This window comes from Sturnira hondurensis, unplaced genomic scaffold (assembly GCF_014824575.4).
Source record: "Sturnira hondurensis isolate 20B ecotype Veracruz unplaced genomic scaffold, ASM1482457v3 Scaffold0004257, whole genome shotgun sequence".
NCBI lineage: Eukaryota > Metazoa > Chordata > Mammalia > Chiroptera > Phyllostomidae > Sturnira > Sturnira hondurensis.
Window position 1 is genome coordinate 2,476,398 of NW_028076888.1, and position 17,136 is coordinate 2,493,533.

Consider the following 17,136-nt stretch of genomic DNA (forward strand, 5'->3'; position numbering starts at 1 on the left):
GCTGCCGTTAGGGAGGGTGGAAGGAAGTTGTCTTAGCTTCTGGGGGGGATCAGATTAGGAGGGGGTGGGGACTGCAGGTGCTTGTTTGTACCTTGATATAGCCCCAGGAAAAAGATTCTGGTAGCTTCTCAGAGAGGGCTGTGTAGCAGTGTCTTAGTAAAGGTCACTTTGGTTGCAGATAACAAAAATTCAAGCCAGCTGAAGCACAAAGAGGGTACCTACGGGGGGAGAAAAGCCAGTTCCTGACTGTCCTGACTCTGGCTTTCCTTGCCCTCTGATTCCCCGAGTTCCCTCATTTTCCGTCACTAAACTCCCTTTCTGCTGAAGTTAGCCACAGGAGGTTTCTCTGGTTTGCAACTAAATAATCTTGAGTGATACAAAGGGTCCTGGTGGAAACCAAGGGCAGACATTGGAACTGGCTTTCCCAAGGAAAAACACCTAGGAGCCAGAAAGTGATCAGGATCAGCCGGACTGCATTCAGTTGCAAATACAGGGGCGTGGGTAGATTGTAAAACTTTGGTGCCCCTCCCACACAGACTCTGGCCACGTGACTTGCTCTGTCTGATGGGATAGTAACAAACCTGAGGCAAAACAGAAGTGTCTGTGCTTTGGGGCTCCATCTCTCCTGCTGTGTGGAGGAACCTGTGCCCCGCCCGCAGGAAAGAGCCTGGTCTCTAGGCAGCTGGGTGATGAGAGGCCGCGCCAAGCAGGGACAGACTGTCCCCGGTGATGCCCCTGCAGACTGGGGTTTCTCACTCTTGCTACTGCTGACATTTTGGATCACATAAGTCTTTGTTGTGGGGAGCACGGTGCACCGTGGGGTGCTCAGCAGCATCCCTGGCCCCTACTCATAGATGATAGTAGCACCTCCTTGCACCCCTCTCCCAAATGTGACAACAAACGCTGTGTCCAGAAGTTGCCAGATGTCCCCTGGGGGGCAAAATCGCCCCTGACTGAGAACCTCTGACCTACCAGTGACCAGGCATGGAGAGGAGGCCATCCTTACAGCCTGGCCCAGCCAAGCTAGCCCAGCCTAGACAAGTGCCCAGCATGGCCCACGCAATCATGAGAGATCATTGGATCATTTTCAGTCACTAGGTTTTGAGTAGTTCATCCGGAAGCACAGACAGGTTCACCGGACTATAGTGACTTAAACAGGAAGAAATTTATTTGTCTTCCACAACAAGAAGTACAGAGGTAGGCAGTTCAGGCACGGTGCCGGGCACAGGCCCTTCTCATCTTTCCATTCCATTGTCCTTGGAGGTGGGCTTTGGCCTCTGGCATGTGGCCTGGTGATCCCCGAATGGCTGCTCCAGCTCCAACTCTGAGCTCCAGGAGACAGAAAAGAGACAAGGTAATGGGACAAAGGGCAAAAAGCTCTCTCTAGCAACGACTTGCCTTTTACTGTAGAAGAGAAGCCCTCCTCGGGGGCCTTCACTCACATATTATTGGTCAGAACTGAACATCATAGCCAGCTCTAGCTGCAAGGGAGGCTGGAAAATCAACGTGGTCAGCTTATATAATAGAAGGAGACAATGACTAAGGGGCTGGTGGGGAGTATCTGCTGTACTCTGCTGTACTTAGTCTCTCTGGGAGTCTTGGTTTCTTGTCTCTCCTTGTTGCATATCTACCCCAGCCTTCTCTCTCTGAAGACTGGCTTTGTTTCTCCAAACACAAGGTAGGTAGTGCCCACCCAGCTTTGGAACTGTATCAGACTCTGAGCTCCAGCACCACTAGTGACTGGTGTGGCATCCCAGAGCCTACTTCCAAACACTAAAAATACAGATGCTGATTGGCTCAGTTTCAGTTAGAAGAGAAACCTGATTGGTCTGGCTTGGGTAGGATATCTATCACTTGGCCAACCAGCTATGGTTAAGAGAGAAGCATTAGGTCGGGCTAACCTGATGTGGGGGGAGATGGGGAGATGCATTCTCAGGGAAAGGGGTGGGTGGCCGTGGAGACACCCCAAAAGCTACCTAGTTGAGAGAATGCAGAAATGAAATTGCCAACATGGATTGCAATGTTCATATGATAAAAGTTAACGCATCCTGACTTTTGGCCAACATGGAGGCATAGGTGGAAACACTGTGCCCCCTCCCACAACTAAATTTAAAGACAGTGAAGTTTTAGAAACAAAAATGCAGCCAAAACAGTGAAAATTGAACTGTACAGAAGTCCGACAACAATGAACCACTCAGTCAGACCGGTAAGAGGGGCGGAGTCAGCAGCGGAGCAGGGTCGGGCTGAAAAGTTCCTTTGGTCCAACCGACCCAGGAGCGGAGGTGGAGGTGGTTGGTGGATCCCAGGTGTGGGGTGGGGATGGGCAGACCCAGTGAGGGTGCAAGGCAGCTGGCTGACCATGGTGCAGCCAGCCGCCCTGCATACATTCGCGTGCAGATAAACCAAGAGAAGGAGCGAACAGTGAGACAGACCACTCAGGCTAGGGCCCCAGCGATGGGAATTAGAGCCTGAAAGCACCAACTGGAAAGACTTTCTTGGGGTCAAGGGGCCAGGAGAGGCTCCCAGGCTGACAGAGAGTTTGTTGGAGAGACCCACAGGGTCCTGGAGAGTACATGGGCCCCCACACCCTGGGAACTAGCACCAGAGGGGCCCAATCTGCTTGTGGGAAGCCGCAGAGGGGACAGAAATCTAAGAGAGAGCAGAGCAAAGCAAAGTGCCATTTTTTCCCTCTCTGACCCCGCCCCCACATACAGCATCACAACCCAGGGACCTGGGTGGCCCCACCCTGGTGAACACCTAAGGCTCTGTCCCTCATACATAACAGGTGCAAACAGACCAAAATATGGCTCAAGAACAGCTCAAAGCCCCAGAGCCTATAATTCTAAGTAACCAAGAAATAGCCAACCTTTCAGATGCACAGTTCAAAATACTGGTGATCAGTATGCTCACTGAACAAATTAGAGGAACATATGAAGGCTAAACTGATTGAAATGAAGGGAAACGCACAGGAAACCAATAGTGATGGAAGGGAAACTGGGACTCAAATCACGGGAGTGGACCAGAAGGAAAAAGAAATAACCAAACAAAAGAATGAAGAAACAAGAATTCAAAAAAAATGAGGAGAGGCTTAGGAACCTCCAGGACATCTTTAAACGTTCCAACATCCAAATTATAGGGATACCAGAAGGGGAAGAGGAACAGCCACAAGTAGAACACTTATTTGAACAAATAATAAAGGAGAACTTCTCCAGTCTGGCAAAGGCCATAGACTTCCAGGAAATCCAGGAAGCTCAGAGAGTCCCAAAGAAGTGGGACCCAAGAAGGAACACACCAAGGCACATCATCATTACATTAGCCAAGATGAAAATGAAGGAGAGAATGCTAGAAGCAGCAAGAGATAAGGGGACAGTCACCTACAAAGGAGTGCCCATCAGACTGTCAGCTGATTTCTCAAAAGAGACCTTCCAGGCAAGAAGGGGCTGGAAAGAAGTATTCCAAGTCATGAAATCCAAAGATCTACAGCCAAGATTGCTCTATCCAGCAAAGCTTTCATTTAGAATGGAAGGACGGATAAAGTGCTTCTCAGATAAGGTCAAATTCAAGGAGTTCATCATCACCAAGCCCTTATTATATGAAATATTAAAGGGACTTATATAAGAAAAAAGAAGATGAAAAATATGAATGGTGAAAGGACAGCAAATTCACAGTTATTAACAACCACACCTAAAACAAAAGCAAACCAAGAGGACAGCTAGATCAGGAGTGGAACCATAGAAATGAAGAACACATGAGGGGTTAGCAATATGGGAGTGGGAGGAGGAGAAGGAGGGAGAAGATACAGAAAATAGCATAGACAGTAGGTAGAAAATAGACAGGGGGGAGGGCAAGAATAGTAGGGGAAATTTAGAATCTAAAGAACTTGAGCCCTGGCTGGTGTAGCTCAGTGGATTGAGTGCGGGCCTGCGAACCACATGATCGCGGTTCGATTCCCAGTCAGGGCACATGCCTGGGTTGCAGGCCAGTTCCCAGCAGGGGACACATGAGAGGCAACCATACATTGATATTTCACTCCTTCCCTCCCCCTCTAAAGATAAATAAATAAAATATTTAAAAAAAAGAACTTGAGACATGTGGTCATAAACTAAAGGGGGAGAATGGTGGGGGAGGGGGTGTGAAGGGTGGAGAGGAATGAAGGGGGGAATAGAACAACTATAATGGTATAATCAATAAAATATATCTAAAAATAATTTTTAAAATTAAAAAAATAGAATGGAAGGGCAGATAAAGTGCTTCTCAGATAAGGTCAAATTGAAGGAGTTCATCATCACCAAGCCCTTATTATATGAAATGTTAAAGGGACTTATCTAAGAAAAAGAAGATGGAAGTATGAACAGTGAAAGGACAGCAAATTCACATTATTAACAACCACATCTAAGGATACATGGACAACTAAGAAGGGTGGAAATGGGAGGGAGGAGGGGAGCATGGGGGTGGGTGGGATGGGATGGGAGTAATAGACAGAAAACTGTACTTGAAAAATAATTAAATAAATTAAAAAATGCACATTAAAAAAAAACCCACCTAAAACAAAAGCAAACTAAAAGGACAGCTTAGTTTGGGGGCGGAACCATAGAAATGGAGATCACATGGAGGGTTAGCAACAGGGGAGTGGGAGGAGGAGAAGGGGGGAAAAGGCACAGAAAATAGCATAGACGGTAGGTAGAAAACAGATGGGGGGAGGGCAGGAATACTATGGGAAATACAGAATCTAAAGAACTTGTGACACGTGGACATGAATGAAAGCGGGGGAGAGGTGGGGGAGGGGTGTGGAGGGGAATGAAGGAGGGGAATGGGACAACTGTAATGGCATAATCAATAAAATATATTAAAAACAAAACAAAACAAGAAAAAAGTTAACACATCCTTTGAAAGACCTAAAACATAGCGGAGTCATACAGACATTACATTTAACTTACATAAATTCAAATATACATGTTCAACCAACAAACAACATTTTTTCCCCACAAGATTTCGCTCCCACACATGAGCTAGCTGCTTGAATGCCTTACTGCCTAACCAAGTGACCTCTGATGCTGCAGAAAAAACTTGTTGTTTTGGACTTTTAGGATGTGGTACAGAATGAACAATATGGTAGAAAAAAATTCCCGGAATCTTCAAGAGTATTTTTAAGATCCGGTAATGCTCACCTTTCTCACTGACTTCAGGTCCTCACCCCTGTGTAGGATGGCCCTTCAGTGGAAGGTCGCACGAAGAAAATCTATTTCCTTCTCATTTTAATCAGTATAAAGAATGTGTTTGTCTTTGAACTATGGAAATATTTTTATTGTGGCTTTTGAAAGAGAAAAAAGAAAATGATATTCTGGATCTTCTTCCCATTTTGCTTGGTGGTCCTGGCCATACCAGAGAGGCAGTGAGAACACAGCTGGCCGGAGAGAGGGCAGAACACGGGAGATGAGGGCCTCCCTACACCCCATGAAAGGGGGGTGTCTGCCTGGGCAGCGTGTGCTCTTTGGTGACGGGGCACTTGGTCTGTCCTGATGGCCTGGGTCTTGTGCTCCTGGGCCAGCGTGGTGTAGCAGAATGGGCAGTGTGAAATGCAAGTCGAAACCTGCGTTCCAGACCCAACTCTCGAATTTGCCAGCTGTTTGATTTTAGACAGGCCACTTACCCTCTCTGGGCCTCAGCTTCCTCATCTGTTAAACAGAGAACATAGCACTCTGCACCCCCCAGGGCTTGGGCGAGGGTTAGATGAGGGGTGTTTTGGAGACTGCAGAGTGCCACGTAAGGGCTAATCATTATGATGGAAGTGATAAACCTGATTGGCGCTCTAGGTGTGTTATCACGATCTCAGGTAGAGGTGCACTGCTCCATAGACCCACCATCGCTGAGGTTACCATTCTGTCCTGTGGCCCCGGGGATCAGTGTTGGGTTTTCTTAACTGTGGGTTTCTTGGGGCTCCTTGGTGGTGACAGTGGGTATGGCATGACTCAAATGTGGAACCACGTAAATGTATCTACCAGACCCAGGAGTCTGCATCTCAAACCTGCACTCTTCCTGTGGCCAAGTCTGTATACATTATTAAGTATTTTTTTAAAAGAACCCCTCAGGCCCCACAATCCAAAATACAGCGCCGTGCAAAACCTTAGTCTAGGAGCACCATGCTGGGGTGACAGCCTTGCGAGTCCTACAAAAGCATCTCAGGATTTTGACACAGAGGAGTCACACTGACTCACAGTGGATCGTGCAAGGCCGGCGGGATGACCTTGCTAGCTCCTTCCACCAGGCTTAGAGAGCAGAAGATTCTGGCTGGATTTGCTGGAAGGATCTCTCTTCAGCGTCTGTCCTTCTTGGTCCATCTTCGGGGTGGCCTTTCTGGCTGCCACCTGCAACGAGCAAGGGAAACAAATGTACAAACTCTACAATGGCAGTGGAATCCCCAGACATTCCACTCAAACGTTTTTTTAACTCCAAATAAAACTTTTCTTGAAAAAAGTATAGTATTGTAGAGATAGACATCGATATAAGCAAAAGGAAGCTCACATGATCCACCGTTATCACACTCCCCAAGGTACTCATTGTGGAGATTTTTAGGGTCCACCCTTCCAGACACAAAATCTTCCTTTCTTATATTTGTGTCTTTGGAACCAGGGGCTTCTTAGAATGGGCACATTCTTTGTGATAGAGTATGTTTCTCTTGAAAAGCCGTTACCGAACTGCATGTGTCTTATGTCTCTGATGTCATGGGAGGGAAAATGCAGGGTATTGGAGGGGGTCTGTCTGTCCCACCCCCGCCTCCTGGAAGCCATGTGTGCAACCCTAGCCCTGGTCTAGTTGATTGGACCCTTGGCACAAGCTAGGCTTTTAAGATGACCACTCCCAGCATTTGGAGTTAATGGGCTCTGAGCGGTTACTCCCTTCCTGGGCTGGCCCTTTGAACCGGGTGACCTTCATGTCACCCCTTCCTGTCACAAAACTGGAGAGAGATCAGCAGAGGTACAGAGAGGGACAGACAGGAGATGTACAATGTGTGCGTGTAAAAGCCATGATGCCTGGGGTCCCACAGCTTACCCCTTCCCTCTGGAGGCCAGACTCCCTCTCTGCTCTGCGTTTCTGTGAGATACTCACTCTGGTGTCCTTATAAAAGCCCCCTCCCTCTGTGCGAATAGGTTTGTATTAATTGCAACCCAAGCATCTCTGTCGCTCCCAGTTCTGCACCTACTGCAGGTAGATTGTAACTTGCAAGTTTCACAACAGGCTTCAAATTCCAGCCCTGCTTCCACAGGTTTTGACTCCAAGGTGAGGATGGCGAGGACGCACACCCTGGGGGAAGAGGGCTACGGGGAGTCGAATTTCAGCTCTGCCACACGCTAACCACATGACCTCAGGTTCCTTATCTGTCGAATAGAGCCCAGGATATCTCCTGTCTTCCTCCACTGCCCCCCAAGAGGAGGTTCCGGTGGATTTCAATGGATGGGCTGTTGGACCGTCTCGTGGTTTCAAACATCCCTTCCTGAGGTCTGGGCAGGAGCCTTGCAAGTGTCTTGAGATGGCCTTCAAAGTCATTCCAGGGTGAGAGGGCAAACGCCTCTGCACCAGCCCACAAAGTGTACCTTGGTCGGAGTGCCAGGGAAAATGAAAACAGACAGCAAATGCTGGAAACCTTGCCCCCCCCCCCCCGAAACCACCCCTCCTTTTTAGCCCTTTCGATTTGGTTTTCNACCCCCCCCCCCCGAAATCGCCCCTCCTTTTTAGCCCTTTCGATTTGGTTTTCAATGAAATTGCTGGCTGTGGGTGGTTCCCCAATGCCAGGGCCCTGACTGGGTGTGCGGCTGGCTGTCGGAATCAGAGGCAGGGAGTTAGTTAAGCTAAGACTCCTCAGTCCAGGTTCCCCGATCCCAGATCTGCCAGGAGCCTGGAGGTTTGGTCTGCTTTATGAAGTGACAAGGGCGGGGCCGCAGAAGGCAGTCAGGATGGGTGACCAGGAAGAGGAAGAGAAGTAAAACATTTGAAAATGCAAATGAGGGCTGGAAGGACAGGGAAAAGGTGACTGGGTCTAGCTTGGGGGGTTTGGAGGCATGTGGCTCACCCTTAGAATGAAAAGGCGTGGATGGAAGCCAGTCATTTACACAGCGACACCCAGGTGGACATTAGCTCAGCACCCTGGAGGGGGACTCCAGGCGGCTTCCAGCACTGGGCTCTGGAGAGACCCCAGGCTGTCCCACGCCAGCTCAGGTCTCCAGTCCAACGGCCCTCCTTCTGGGCGGCCTCTCCCGGCCCCCGGACTGGGCGGGTCCCCGTGGATACACTCAGTCTGCTGGCCCTTGCCCTTCAAACATTTTGTACAAAGTAATTATTTCATCATTACTTTTTTTTAAAGTGACCCAAGAATATAAGCCAGAAAGGCAGGCAGTTTTGTGTGTCTTCATTGGTCTATCTTGGGGTGTCTCACGCCCTTTTTTCCCCATTATGGTCCTTCCTTAAACAGCCTTAGACATTTTTGCCTCATCGTTCCCACACCCATGAGATGTTAACATCACAGACGGCACAGTATGTATGTCTATGCTTGACACATTTTTATAAAGGCGTTTTTGCCCCCCTCAGGCGTGACACTGCCCCCGCTGGGAATTCGTGATTGAATCCCAGCACCTTGGGCAGCACCTGACAACGTGTCCGTGTAAATGGTTGTGGGATGAATGGGGGCTGGGAGAGTATCTCTTTGTTTGCTTTTCCATCCCCAGGGCCCCCGCACAGCGTGGGGCCTGCACCAGGTACTCAATGAATATCTGTTAACTGGAAGATTTTCCTCATTAGCCTACAACTGACACATCATTATAAAAGACTGTTAGCGGCAAGGAAAATAACACGAATGAATGGCATTATGGAGGGCAGAAAAGCAAACCGCACAGGACCTTAAAAAGGAAGGAGCTGCCAGTTCCGAAGCTGGCTGGCATGGAGACTGCTTTATGGATGGGCAGGACCAAAAGATCAGATTTCACATGCCACGTCGTTTTCAAGGTGGCCACGGTGACTTCATGCCCATAAGGACTCAAGGCACGCTGAGGGGGGAGGAGACCCCAAGCCACACTTGCAAGGAATCTGGAGGAAAACCTTGCTGTCCCGAAGGGGTTCTAGACGCCAAGTCCCTAAGTGTGGGCTGGAGGGTTGGAAGAAGGGGGAGCTCAGTCTTTGCTCTAAGCTGAAGCGCCACTATCTATCCTCATGGTCTACCCATGTTCTGTTAAGCCCAGAGGTGGCCTGAAACTCCAGGAGGCTTCACATTGCAGAGAAGTACATGTTCCAACAAGGTCCGAGGTATCGGCCCATTCCAATGTCACCTCGGTCGTGTCACATCCCCAGGCGGTCCTGGAGGGCGGTTTCTGCCTCCTCCGGCTTCACCATACACATGCGTGAGTATAAGTGACTACGCTCCCTCTCTTCCCACTTTGCAGGGTGGCAAAGGTCTCAGATGTAGGGGGACCCTCGGGATGCTCTCTGTCCTCCTAACCTCCTGCTCTGGGTAGTAACCACCCTCTAGTCCTAAAACCAGGGTCAAGAAGAGGCTTTTGTTTTCCAAAAATGTCCCTTACTTAGAATCTTTTTTTCCCAACGATCATTTTGTTTCAGAATAATTGTGGCCTTTTATCAAACTCAAATATATCTTCTCTCTCTTATCCAACTAAAACACGCTTGCATTGAAGCTTCCTGAGCTCGTGCTTCTAGGCTCCTCAAAGTGGGAAAGTGGGCTGGGTCGATTCCAGTTCCTGGGCTGAACTGTGAATGGCAATGTTTCAGCACGTTTAAGATTTCAGAGTCTTGATTCTCAACTCAAGAGTGTTCTAGAGGGTGCTTCCTTGAAATTCAAGAGAAATGCCACCTGAAATGTACCAGGTTTATTACCTGGACGTTTCTTATCTCAAAGAGAGCAAGCAGCGCTCACTTGGGTGTTTGTTGGCATTGAGTTCCGGCTCTCCTCCTTAGCTGTGTGGCTCTGGACAAATTACTTCAGTCTCTGAGCCTTAGCCACCTCATGTGATAACTGGGGATAATAATAACACCCAGTGCATAGGGTTGTGGTAGGGATTAAGCGAGCCGACCTTTAGTTCTGTGCCTGGCACGTACGGAGGGCTCAGGACAGCACTGACACCCGGGTTCCCTGCTGACCTCCTCCTGATTCCCCTCTGCTCCTGCCGGCTCACCTGGGAGTTCGAGGTCTGCATCTTGTTCTTCACCGTCTCCACAAATATTCGTCTCTTAAACACAGAAAGAACAGTGGTACCATTTAGCTTATGTCCTTCTTTGACTTCTGCGTCAAAGAAAAACGGATTTTTCTCAACATTCGGCTGCCACCCATTTGGATGGAATGTTGGGCGTTCCCAGGGACAGGTCTGGGGAAGGGGATGTGGCTTTGGGGAGTGCTGCACTGCCTGCTGCGTCCCTTAGGGACCTGTGTTCCAGATTCCGGAGGGGGGGGGCCGGGGGCGCGCGGGGGGGGGGGGGAGGCTGGTCAGCCGAGGGTCAGCCAGCTGAGGGCCCTGGGGAAACCAGTCTGCTTTAGCTAGAAGCAGAGCCTCTCAGATCCTAGGAAGTGGCTGCAGACGTACAGTGGATTTCCACCCAGGTGTCCCAGGACCCAAACAGGGCCACGGCAGCCTTCTTCCTGTCGGGGACAAACCTGGAGCTTCCCCTGGGGTGTGATTATTATCGCTGGCCCTCGTCTCCTCAAGAACCCCAAATCTCAGGGACAGTTCGCTGAGGAAAAGGCATCCCCTAGGTGCTGGGGCTCAACAGTGAGAGAGAGCTGGGGCCTTCCTCCCAGCATGACAATCCAGCAGATGACTCTGCAGGGGCACTGGGAAATGGGACGGGGGATGTTCTCAGAGAGCCCTGAGCATGCACTGGGGTGCCTGACCTGCTGCCTACGGGGGCCAGGGTTCGAAGTGAAGTGAGCTGGGTGGGGATGTCTGCCAACCCCCACGCCCAGCACTTTTCTAAGGGGCCCAGAAGGTGGTGGCCGTGGCACCATGGGCCTCAAGTTGCCACATCTTCCAAGTTTCCCAGAGAATTCCAAAATTCAGGGTATTCCATGAAAGTGCTGCATTTTGCAATGTTACTTAAAAAAAAAAAACATCCCACGAATTAAAGGAAACAATCTGTGGGCTGCCATCTCTCAGCATCTACTTCAGAGCCCACCCCCTCGAAGGCTGGTCGGTGAGCAGTAAAGATTTGCAGGTGCCCAGTTCAATCTGAATTTTGGAATGAAACCAAAGAATTGTTTTGGCCTAGGTAGGTCCTGGGCAATATTTGGATTATTTGTTTGAAATGCAGATTTTGCTGGGCATCCTGTTTTGTTTTAATTCTGGCAGCCCTATTAGACGTCCACAAAACTCAAGGAGGAAGGCAGGCCACCCTTTGGGATGGGGCACAGCTTCCACTCTCAGGGAAGGGTGCAAACTCCGCCCTCTGAGCCACCTTCTCTGCAAGCTGAAGGGCCTGCATTTAACTGACGGTTGCCCTCCAGGCATTTTTGTGGCGAAGGCCTTGAGCCTGCTGCCACTCAGTGTTTATCACAAACTTAGGTGAGAGGAACTAAGCCCAGAAGACAGCCACCAGCCAAATTCCCAGATATTATAAAGCAGTACTTGTAAACCTGTAACCTTCTTCCCTCCTCTTTTGTGTTTTTGGCAGGAGAACTCTTCACCCAAGCAAAATCTCTTGAAGAACATGGCATATAAAACAGATGATGCAGAGCTTCTCTCGTGGAAGCGAGGTGTGTGGGTGTGTGCGTGTGAAACCACATCCTACCATGGAACCCACCAGCCCCAGGGAACCCCGGTTGGAACATCGCTCCAAAACATCTCCCTGGATTAGAGCTGATCGGCGGACAGCTGAGGGCGGAAGAGCAGAGTCTGGCCCCCGCACAGCTGCTTCTCCTGGACTCCCTGGGACGTGCGATGACATCAGTCTGTCTCCAAAGCTGTTCTCAGACAGGGCTCGGCCAATGTTTCACTGCTATTCTTAGGGATGTTGTTCATTCTGTCACACAATGTCCTCTCTGGGGAAAAGCTGGTATTGTCTTTGTTCTAGGACACTTTTGAGCATCACATCTGTCCTATCTCATGGATACAGTGACCTCTGGACCGTGCTGGGTTTCCCATTTCCCATTGGCCACCAGAAAGCCCACCGTTGAATGAGGCTTGCCCTTTGCCAGGTGATGAGGTGGTAACAGTGGGCACTTTCATCTTTATTCCTGGCTTTTTTGTACCCACTTCTTCCTTCCTTTCAACCACTTCATTCTGCGGGCAGGGGCTCCCGGGGCTCCCCACTCTTCTTCTCTTACGATCTTGACTCCAAGTGTCCAGATCACTTAGAGAGTAAAATGGTTGTCCCGCCAGCCAAAACCACACTTGCACTTCCCCTCTGTCTCTGTCCCCCGCCAGAAACTGGGTTAGATGGTTGCTTGTCTCTCAGGTCACTCGTTCAGGTAGCCGGCAGGGGTGGGGCGGGGTCTGGGCTGGGGGAAGGGGAGGGAGAGGAGGTGTGTCGCTGCTCCTTGGGCAGCAGGTACACACTGGCACCGACACCCCATAAGCTCTCACCCGTGAAAACACTACATTGACTTTGAGTCTGGCCGCAAGGTCAGAAAATCCCTCCGTACCTGCCTCTCTTTCTCTTTGAAGGGACAGTTGCAAAGTGTTGATTCTTTGGCATTTTTCTGTTCACGGTCCTCTAAACGTTCCTGGGTGAAAATACCGGGTGGACGAGAGAGTGTTTAGTGTGTCCTAACCTGCCCCATTCTGGGACCTACCTCTGAGACTTCTAGGAGATGGCGGGGATTCAAGAGTGGGTGGGCAGGGTCTTTTTCTTCATCTTCTACCCACACACTGGGCCACCCTAAGCACGTCTTACTTTTCCAGTGTGGGCCAGAGGGCACCACTGCCAACCCCTCCCCCGTCCCATTCTCATCCTACCAATTCCTGCTCCGTGGTCAACAACACACGAGTGGCACCGAGGGAACCAGGATCTGGCGACTGCCTAGGCCCAAGAAAATCTCGGGAAACAGTTGAGTAAAAGAATAGTGATGACAGTGAGGACGGTACGACAGCATCTATCGGGTGGTCAGTTCTGTGCTAAGGGTTATGGACACACGCTCTCACGGAATTGAATGCTATGCGTTAAGTGCCATTTTAATTTTCATTTTAAAGATGAGGAAGCTGAGCTAATCAAGCGGAGGAAAAATTAGGGCCTCCGGAGTCACGGAGACCACCTGGTGAGGCATGTGGGCACGCCCCTTGGCCAGGATTTGATTGGCTGGAGATTTGATTGGCAGGCGAGCGGAGCCGAAGCAGCCAGTGCCCTTGAGCCTCTCTCATGGGAGCCCGAATGAACAAGGCTGGCGTGCTTCCCGAATGGCCACTTCTGTGCATTTCAAATTTCCTGATTAAAAATTCCAGCCTCAACCTAAGTCACAAAAAGTATCTGGGCCTTTCCTTGGCCGTAGCCCTAGCTGTATTCACCAAATAGAAAAAGAGGTTCACAAAAGAGCTGCCGGCTTTGGCGGGGCGGGAAAGCTGGAAAGGGGCTCCAGGCCTGCGGAGCAGACAGCGAGCAGGAAGCTCTCTGGGGGGAAGACAGGGCCCCACCCCCCTACCAGGTGTTAGTTGCCTTTTCTCTCCCAGGTGGTCACCGCGCATCCAATCATTGAACCCACCCAGTGTCCCCGAAGTCGATTCTGCTACCGTTTTGGGTTGTTTTTGTTGGCGACCCTGAAACACAGACTTAAGCCACTTACTCAGGGGTCACTCAGGGGTCACTCAGGGGCAGAGGTGGGGCTTGAACCCTCTTTGTTTGACCCCAAAGTCCACCTGCGAACGCTGACACACACTGCCACCTTCTCTAGTGATGTGGGGCGTGGACTAGACTGAGTGAAGCCTGGGCCACTGTCGTTGTCACTCGGTCCCCTGGATGGAGCTGAAGGCCCAGGGCATTCTAGAAGCATCTGGAGGCCAGTGACCACAGGGCTGTCCGGGAATGCCCCCCACTGAGGTTTCCTCAGTGTTTTATATCAAGTGTCATTTTCACAAAGGCGTTAGTATAGAAGCATGACTTGGCTCTGGACTTTCGATGCCTCTGGAAAGTTCTGCTTGGTGAAGAGATGCTCAAACATCAAAGCTACAAACAACATTTGGGGGGAGACGAGGGTGGTAGTTCTGAAGCTCAGGGTGAGTAATTCATTTCATTTCCCAGTGCTTCGACTAGGCCACTTCTCTGAATGGGTGAAATTTTATACAGGGGACCGAAAAAAATATGACTCTCTGTGGAAATATTAGGAGTTAAAGCTTACGACAAAAAGGAATTCTATGCTCCTGTAATTTCCATATTAAAAATGAATACATACTCCTTGGAAGAAACCGATGTCAAGATGGATGTCTACAAGTTCCCTTCAGAATCCAGCAAAACTTCAAACATTTATTATTATTTTTTCCTGACAAACAGGAATTCCCGACAACATATTAGTAGCCAACCTTAAGTGCAAAGCCAAGCGCTGGCGTGAAAGCCCAGGAGCAGCGGTCAGTGAGTGGAGGGTGAGGGGGTGCCCTGGGGGGGTGGGTGGGGAGGAATGAGTGGGGTAAAGTGACCTGGGCTGGGGAGGGCAGCCGGTGTGCCTGGGAGCCCTGTCTCTCTCTGCGCTGAGCGGCCAGGTGACGGGACCCTCTGCTGTCCCAGTGTGCCCTTCTCAGACGGGCTGACACCTGCCAGTGTTCCGTGCAGGGCTGATGGGACACAGGAAGCATGTGCCATGCGGAGCGGTGACTGCCACTCCGTAAGCGCTCGATACATAATGCCACCAGTGTCGCTGCCACGCTCACGGCTCTAGTTCTTAGACATCTTCCCCTAGGCTGTGAAGGCCATAAACTTGAAAGTTCCCATACACTAACTCTTCTGGGGTCCAAGTCACGGGGTCAACTTGGCCATTTCAGATCCTTCTCCACGGACGGATGTCTAATGCCCAGCAGGTGGGCACAGCCCCTGCATTTGTGTATGAACGGGCAGCACATGAATAATGCATGTGAAGCCTGATTATGTAAATCCTCAGGCTTTCTTACACTTTCAGCCAGTACATGACAATGGCCTTCTTTGGGCCCTCTGCTGTCCCACTCTGTGGTCTGGTGTCTCCAATTTGGGGCCTAGCCTGCCATGCCTTGGTGGGGGTGGGGGGGTTCGCCTCAGAAGGGGTGAGCTCTCCAGAGGGCGCATTAAAGGACAAGTCAGAGCTCTGTCGCTGGCTCAGCTCTCCCTGGCATTGCTTGGTGTGACGCATGCAGACAGGGGTCTGTGAGGCTTAACTCAAGAGTGGTGAACGCTAGAAACGCCTCACTGGTGCTCCCTGAGAGCAGGGCGCCCCATTCCTTCCTGGGGCTACCAGCCAGGGAGCCTGCAGGTTTGGGGGACAGAGGGCAGACTCCTGCCGGGCACTCATCTGAGTCAGCTCTTTACCTGTGTGCTCTGCACGAAAGAATATGTTCTTCAGGGACATCCATCCGTCCCCATCGACCTGTCCATCCATCCTTACATCCTTCCACCAAATACATATATAAATATGTATATTTATACATATACATGTTTATATACATACAGGAGACATGAGTGTTTCCGCTGTTCTGGGCGATCAGCATAGTGAAACCAAATCTTTTATTCTCTGGGAGCTTACTCATCTATGCATCCCCAAGACTTGGCAGAATAATAAAAATATGAGTAAGAGCCACCATTAAGAAAAACATAGATGAGTTTCTGAGGGGTTAAGAAACCCGAGATCACACGGCGATAGGCAGAGCGAGCGTCTAAACGTGGCTCTGTCTGATGTAAAAACTGTTCTGCCGCCTTCCAGGGCCCGGCTTCCCCCAGGCGTGGAGGGGCGGCCTGGAGCCCTGCTCGGAGCCGGGCCTCTCACCTTGTGCTGCCTCATGGCCCGGTTGAGCCTCTTCTCCTGGTGCAGCTGCCGCTCCGTGCGCTCCAGGGCCTCCTTCAGCAGCGCCCTCTCTTCGGTCCCCTTGTACACGTCGTCCTCCAGCTTTGTCACCTGGGACTGGTACATCTGAACGGACACTTTGCCCTGCCTGAGCGTGTGAGAGACACAAAGCCTCTTTTCCCCTCATCCTTCTCACTCACCGTCAATGTCCCCGACCCGGGAGGTTCTGCAAACCCTCCCCGATACCGCTAACTTAGTGTTTTCATTACACGCAGGAGAGCACAGGGCAGGACAAATAGCAAACCAGCTGAATCAGGGAAGTGTGAGGAGGGCAAAGGCTGTGTGGCCGGCCCCTCCCAACTTCCCAGAGCAGGTTGGGAGACCAGCGGCCACTGAAAATGCAATGGAGCTACCGAAAGTTCGCAAGGGCTGAAACGCAGGACAAATCCATAAAAGGTGCAGCGTATTCATTGGCGGAGAGGAGTGAATGGAGGGCCCTGCGCTCTTCCTTCCCCGGCTGCTGTCTCACTGAGAGACTTGTCACTACCAGCTCTGGTCAATGTCCTCGTATTTTTGTTATTCCACACCCCAGTCTGTGTCCCCCTGCCCTGAGGCTTAGCCGGGGGAGTGGAGGTCAGGGCCTTTCTGCGGGCACACGGGTGATACCTGAGCTGCTCAATGTCCTTTTCATATCCTCTCAAAAGCTCCTCCTTCCTCTCCAGCCGGCTCTTGAGTTGGGTGATCTTATCGAACACCAGGTCGAGGTCCCTCTGTCGAAGCTGGTTGACCCTCTCCCTCTCTTTGGGTGAGAGGTGTTTCATGGACACGTGACCTGCCATGTCCTTGATGTTCATCAGACTCCCGAGCGTTTTGCTCATATCCATGTACTACAAGGAAGGTGTTGTGCAGGTAAGAGGCCTGGCCTGAGGCCAATGGTGGCAACTTTGCGGAGGCAAATGCCTAATTCTGATGCATTCGTGTTTGGCACTTGCCATGGTAAACACAGGTTTTGAAAAGGAGTGCAATCGGCATTTTTGGTGTAATGTTCATCTCCCCACACACATTTCTACAGTGCCTTTTTGAGAATCGGGCTGGGGGGATGACAACAGAAATAAACATTCATTCTTACTCTGCAGCCTTTCGAGGAGGCTGGTTATGCCGCGCCTGACCCATGCTGGGGCAGTAGA

The 17,136-nt window shown here is 50.6% G+C and overlaps 1 protein-coding gene across 8 annotated transcripts in view; it reads right to left on the bottom strand.

Moving 5' to 3' along the window:
* Positions 1-1,148: 1,148 nt before the first annotated feature.
* The window catches only part of FHAD1 (forkhead associated phosphopeptide binding domain 1), a 117,166-nt gene continuing 101,178 nt past the window's right edge, over positions 1,149-17,136 (bottom strand). For 3 of the 8 annotated variants that reach the window (XM_037045178.1, XM_037045177.1, XM_037045173.1), the window contains 6 exons: positions 16,616-16,836; positions 15,932-16,097; positions 12,638-12,718; positions 10,179-10,232; positions 6,216-6,365; positions 1,149-1,324 (listed from right to left, as the gene is read on the bottom strand). In XM_037045178.1, the coding sequence (XP_036901073.1) occupies positions 6,249-6,365; positions 10,179-10,232; positions 12,638-12,718; positions 15,932-16,097; positions 16,616-16,836 (639 nt within the window). In that variant the 3' untranslated portion in view covers positions 1,149-1,324; positions 6,216-6,248. Of the gene's footprint in view, positions 1,330-6,215; positions 6,366-10,178; positions 10,233-12,637; positions 12,719-15,931; positions 16,098-16,615; positions 16,837-17,136 lie in introns of all 8 variants that reach the window. The other 5 variants (XM_037045181.1, XM_037045180.1, XM_037045174.1 and 2 more) reach the window with 4 other exon arrangements.